Source organism: Micropterus dolomieu, unplaced genomic scaffold, assembly GCF_021292245.1.
Source record: "Micropterus dolomieu isolate WLL.071019.BEF.003 ecotype Adirondacks unplaced genomic scaffold, ASM2129224v1 contig_9828, whole genome shotgun sequence".
Taxonomy (NCBI): domain Eukaryota; kingdom Metazoa; phylum Chordata; class Actinopteri; order Centrarchiformes; family Centrarchidae; genus Micropterus; species Micropterus dolomieu.
The window spans coordinates 5,083-11,187 of record NW_025738814.1 but is presented as its reverse complement, the minus strand read 5'-3'; the positions used below and the strand labels follow the sequence as shown (position 1 = coordinate 11,187).

General features: G+C 41.5%; 1 protein-coding gene across 1 annotated transcript; it reads right to left on the bottom strand.

The window, feature by feature from the left end:
- Positions 1-4,690: 4,690 nt before the first annotated feature.
- Positions 4,691-5,864, bottom strand: LOC123965479 (osteocalcin 2-like). Its single transcript, XM_046041998.1, has 4 exons — positions 5,794-5,864; positions 5,347-5,676; positions 5,126-5,222; positions 4,691-4,864 (listed from the first exon to the last, which is right to left on the bottom strand). The coding sequence occupies exons 1-4, from the start codon at positions 5,852-5,854 to the stop codon at positions 4,762-4,764; spliced, it is 591 nt and encodes a 196-aa protein (XP_045897954.1). The 5' UTR covers positions 5,855-5,864; the 3' UTR covers positions 4,691-4,761.
- Positions 5,865-6,105: the final 241 nt, after the last annotated feature.

Here is a 6,105-nt window from a genome sequence, read left to right as displayed (position 1 = left end):
TTCTGACTCTACCATCTGAATGTCTCAACAGAAATCGAGACTCATCAGACCAGGCAACATTTTTCCAGTCTTCAACTGTCCAATTTTGGTGAGCTCTTGCAAATCGTAGCCTCTTTTTCCTATTTGTAGTGGAGAGGAGTGGTACCCGGTGGGGTCTTCTGCTGTTGTAGCCCATCCGCCTCAAGGCTGTACGTGTTGTGGCTTCACAAATACTTTGCCGCATACCTCGGTTGTAACGAGTGGTTATTTCAGTCAAAGTTGCTCTTCTATCAGCTTGAATCAGTCGGCCCATTCTCCTCTGACCTCTAGCATCAACAAGGCATTTTCGCCCACAGGACTGCCGCATACTGGATGTTTTTCCCTTTTCACACCATTCTTTGTAAACCCTAGAAATGGTTGTGCGTGAAAATCCCAGTAACTGAGCAGATGAGCAGTGAAATACTCAGACCGGCCCGTCTGGCACCAACAACCATGCCACGCTCAAAATTGCTTAAATCACCTTTCTTTCCCATTCTGACATTCAGTTTGGAGTTCAGGAGATTGTCTTGACCAGGACCACACCCCTAAATGCATTGAAGCAACTGCCATGTGATTGGTTGATTAGATAATTGCATTAATGAGAAATTGAACAGGTGTTCCAAATAATCCTTTAGGTGAGTGTATATTCCATCTTAACTCAATGTAATTTGCTTGATGGTTTAAATTTTCTCAATTATTTCTTTCCAGTCATGGATACACGAGTACCTAAAAAAACTCACCTGCCAACCACTGTATTAAACTAGTGTTTTGTTATCTCTAAATCACAAGAAAAGTATCCCGTTATCACAGGAAAACAGACTAAAAATAGACAAGTGATTGTATGGTATGTGTCATCCTCAAGGTCGGTTCCTCTACCAGAGGCCTGGGAGTTCGAGCTGTTCCTAGGATTGCACTGTTCTGGATAGACACCTCTGATGTTTTACCTGGAATATGCTGCAGCCACTCTCCAAATTTGGGGGTCACGGCCCCAAGTGCTCAGATTACCACTGGCACCATTGTTGCTTTTACTGTCCACGTCTTTTCTAGCTCCTCTTTCAGCCCTTGTTTTTTTTTTTCCCAAGCTTCTAGTGTTCCTTCTTGATGATGCTGTCGCTTGGATTGCCAATCTATCACTGCTGCCTTCTTCTGCTGTTTGTCATGATGTCTGGTTGGTTAGCCATGACCAGTTTGTCAGTCTAGATGTTGAAGTCCCACAGGATTTTAGCTCGGTCATTTTCAACTACCTTAGGAGGTGTCATTTTGACCTTGGGACCCATACTCATGGCAGATGTTCCCGTACACTTATTATTATGTGCTGTACTGTCTCAGGGGCATCCTTGCACAGTCTGCACCTGGAATTCTGCCTGGTTTGGTAGACCCCAGCCTCTATTGATCCTGTACTGAGTGCCTGTTCTTGTGCTGCAATGATTAGTGCTTCTGTGCTTTCCTTTAGTCGAGAATTTCTACCTACTGGTAGGATTTCTTGATATCAGCCACTCCTTCTATTTGTGGTACGGTGGTACATTCCGTGCAGTGTCTTGTCTCTCCATGAAGGTTCTTTGTCTTCCTTGTCCTCACCCTCGGGTTTCTGCTGCCTAAAGTATTCACTTCATCTTTGGCGGCCATCTCCCTGATCCCTGGATCTTTGATGTTTTGTCCTGGACAGTGGTCTTGACACTCACTAGCCCTCGACCTCCCTTGCTCCGCTTAGTGTACAGTCTCAGGGTGCTGGATTTGGGGTGAAACCCTCCATGCATTGTGAGGAGCTTTCTTGTCTTGATGTCAGTTGCCTCTTTCATATGTATCCAGTTATCATTATGCGTTATTATTGCGTTAACGCATTAATTAATTACTGCCGAAAATTAGTTTATCCCACCTTATCGTAGTTTTTGTTATTATTACTTTTAAAGCCTGTTGCTTACTGGCTCTGAATACACATACAGTCAAACCATTGGTCACAGGAGGGACAGGATGTTGATCAGCCTGCAAATCAGCCAACCAAACAAGCAGTGGAGGGAGGCTTCGGTAGACTACGCTGGATCCAGCGTGTGGGAGAAGTAGATAAACAACAACTACATCTCTGTTGTGTGAATTCCCTCCTGTTGATGTCCTATTTAGTAAACAGAAACAGATTCTGGAAACTCACAAACAGCGAGGATCAGTCTCTCTTCCAATTATTTGTGCTCCGTGTTGCATACAAAAAGTTCAAGACAATTCAACAGCAGCGGGCGGGCGTGTATGAGGCCAGCACTTCACCTCACTCTAACAGGGACACTTGCTACTGAACATGGACTGTTTATGCTGCTCCCTGATTAAAAAAAAATATATATAAGTTTCTGCTAATACATGTTCAGAAAAAAAAACAAGAAAACAGATTTATATATGTTAACCTGTTGCTGAGAAGGTGCCTGTTCTGATGTTATGATTGTGGCCCTGGACTCTCATGATAGGATTACATTAATGTTTAAGATTAGATTTACAAATAGAAATATTTTATTGCTACTGTGTGGGAATCACATTATTTGTTTAAAGTGTTTGCAAACTACATATTATTGCACTTTTGTATATATAGCAATACATTTAAATTAAAAGTGCGCAATACACTTTTAGAATTCATTATTAAATTTTGCTCGTAACTATTAATCGTTGCCCAGCACTAATATATATTATTATATAGTTGAATCATGTTATTTCATGATTATGTCTGACAGTATTCTGTATGGTGTTTGCATGAGTGAAATATACAAACCCACGACTTAACGTCTAATACGGTATAAATCACAATATTCACATGTCTTGTGATTTTACACACATTTCTCCAAAAGTCTGCTTTACTTATTAGGTATTTCTGAAACCATGAGCTCTACAGTAGAATTTAAAATAAAGTGCAATTCATGAGTTTGCCCACCAGTGAACTAAACCATCATGACATTGAACTTACCTACAGCAATATGTCAATTTATACAATGATGATATCAGTCAATGCACTGAATTTCCAGGTCATGTTTCAGCTCAGAGAGAGAGCTCAAACAAGTATTTACCAAACACCAAGAAGAGGTAGATATCATGTCAAATAGTCTCCCAAGTTAAGGGCTTTCATGTGTGCCAATTAAATCCAGGATTAAATCATCACTTGTGCACTAAAATGTGTTTGACTGAACAATACTGTAATCTAGTGGTAAATATAAGAACAGCAGTCAATGAGGACAAGTAAAAGCTGAATGAAGGAGAGGTAGAAATTGCTGACGATCATGATGACGATGATGATGTGACATGTTTGCGCATGTTTTTGTATGAAAGACAATCTGATACTAATCCACTGCAGAATGTTTTTAGTCAGCATTAAACCTGATATGATCAATGTTTTGATGAATTGATTACATAACCACTTGTATGAGAATGTCATTCAGAGAGAGGTACACAGTTCACCTCAACTTTAAGGAGCTTCCTAGCATCTTTCAGCTCATTATTTGGGATTTCTGTCCCACAACTTGACTGTTTTGGTTTACTCTCAACGCTCTCATTGTGTTATCAGAGTGATAAACTGACTGTACACTACCTGCTCAACACCCAATAGCAGACAGACAAAGTCAGTGAATGGCTTGTTGTGATCCCAGTGGAGCATTTAGCAGCTAAAGAGCTACCCCCAGTTTGTGCTTCTTCTCTACTGGCATACATTTTGGTCACACGGGTAACAATCAGTTTCTTTCAAGAATAGGCTTAATTAACCATTGATTGCAGTTTGCACAAGTAAAGACTGCAAATCAATTAGTGTGCTCCACTCTCCTTTTTTCCATGGAAGTTTGCTGTACTGGAACTAAACAGCACCTGATTTAGCTGTATGCTGCTGGAAGATGCAGTGACAACCCTGTTTCAGCCAGATATTTACCTCAGGAATTAGTCAAGCAAAACAGAGATGAAAGCAGTAAATAATGTTCTTACAATGGCCAGGTGGCCAGAAATATGACTACAAATGAATGCTAATGTTGTCTGCTTGATGTATAAGCAACGATTTGCTAACAAGTTTGCCGGTTTGTAAGTATGACAGCAGGTCAATGTTGTTTACAGCTTGTTTCCACTGCACTCAGGCAAAACATCGGGCAAAACATCAGTTATGTTAAAGGTATAATGCCATCTCTTACATCAGGGGATACAATCAAAAAATGTATTTAGTCATCGAGGACAAAACAACAATTCGACAAAAAAAATAATTTATTATTTCCAAACCCAGAGGCAATTTGTGGTAACAGTCATTACAGATAACTGATGTGCATCTTACACACACTGCACACAACCACTACCATGATCAATACACTACTACTAAAACTACAGTACATCATTACTACATCCACTACTACTAGAACTACTGCTTCTAGTTAAAGTAAGACTAAAGCACAATATAAAAACATCAATACATTAACATACAAATACATCTGCACTTGTAGCACCATTCATTGTATTATAGTGAATAATAATTTAATCTTATGTGGGCTACTACATACTTCACAGGCTTGTTTTTCCATGTGCCTTTTTCTGAAAGCCTGGAGGAGCCTTTTTACACAGGACCACTAAAGCTGGTCACAAGGATTTGTGCCTAAAAAGCTTCATCTAGCATCATAACATGGGCCAAACCCTTTTTGTTTTTGTGATTGTCTGCTCCTTGTCTGGATTCAGGGGAGTTGTTGCGCCGTTCTATTACAAAAATGACAGAGAAAACAGTTCCCATGTGAATGAGTCTGTAACCTAGAAAGGGACAGGTCCATAGTAGGCGTTATATGCGGCAACGATGCCTTGAGTGTCAGCCATCTCGTCACAGGCGACGTTCACCTCGCACACCTCTCTCAGGCTGGATGGCACAGAAGAGGAAAGGGGTTAGATGGCTTGTAAAATCTCAGTAGTCTAATCTCAATCTAATCTAATCTCAAGTGTCACTTTAGACTTAGATTCATTATTTTTGTTCTGAGTAAGCTACACCAGAATAAAACATAAAATGATTATTTGTTCTTAGATAGGAACTTTGCAGCAAGGAATTTGTCAACATAGTTTGCAAAGTATATTGTTGCTCACTGAGTCAGTTTATTCCAATTAGATTATTAAATGAGTGTACCTTTCCAGCTGCAGAGGGGTGAGGTCTCCTGATGGGGCAGCTCTTCTTCTCCTCAGGAGAACCGCAGCCAGGTCTCTCTTCATAACCACCTGAGCCGCTGTGGGGACAAACATCACAAACTCAGACTTTCTTTGTAAGAGCCATACTTTTCTTGTTTTACATTCATACATTAATTCTAAAAGCATGCAGCAATTCTTTCTGGAACCAAAAATGTTGCATACCCTCAGCACTGGCTGACTCCGATGAAGACTCGGAGGATGAAGAAGAAGAAGAAGAAGAGGAAGAGTCAGAGTTGGCGGAGTCTGACTCAGAGGAAGAAGATTCAGAGGAAGAGGAGCTGGAGTTAGAATCAGATGCTGAAGAGTCTGAGGAAGAGTTGGAGTCAGATTCAGAGGATGAGGTCGAATCAGACTCAGAGGAGGAGGAAGACTCCGATGAGGAGGATGAATCGGGGGCGGCAGCTGGGGGGTCAGCAGCCACAGGGTCAGCAGCAGGTGCAGCTTCATCGGCTGTGTCGGCAGCGGGGTCCACGACAACCTCTGGCTCAACAGCTGAGGATCACAGGAAACAACACTTTTACACCCACATTATCGACTTTAACATGGTTCCAAATAACATACATGACAATATTGTGAAGCACAGCAATCATGAGGTGAATTTGTCCTTACCTCCCATGGACCAGGACAGGGACAGGAGAGCACAGATGGAGAGGAGAGTCAGAGCCTTCATGATGCCTTGTAGTTCTCTCTGTAGACTAGTTGCTTTCTTGATGGCTTGCTCTTCTTAGCTTTTCTTCCGATGGCTTGTTCTGTTCCCCAATTCAAGGTCAATATATACTGTAGTCCACGTCCTTTGTCAGACCAGGCCCACACATGAGATATCCCTCCGATTGGCTGGGGAATCAAATGTCAACGTTTCCACTTCCACTTGTCATGAAAGCTCCCATAAACACCCACGCAGGCCTGGCACAGAGTCCAAAA

What these genes read in the sequence shown, in the direction of transcription:
- LOC123965479 (XM_046041998.1), bottom strand. Translation starts at nt 5,854, where the DNA reads ATGAAGGCTCTGACTCTCCTCTCCATCTGTGCTCTCCTGTCCCTGTCC. An exon ending in CCTGTCCTGGTCCATGGGAG is followed by an intron (nt 5,677 to 5,793) that starts GTAAGGACAAAT and finishes TGTGATCCTCAG; the next exon opens with CTGTTGAGCCAGAGGTTGTC. An exon ending in ACCCCTCTGCAGCTGGAAAG is followed by an intron (nt 4,865 to 5,125) that starts GTACACTCATTT and finishes TGTGCCATCCAG; the next exon opens with CCTGAGAGAGGTGTGCGAGG.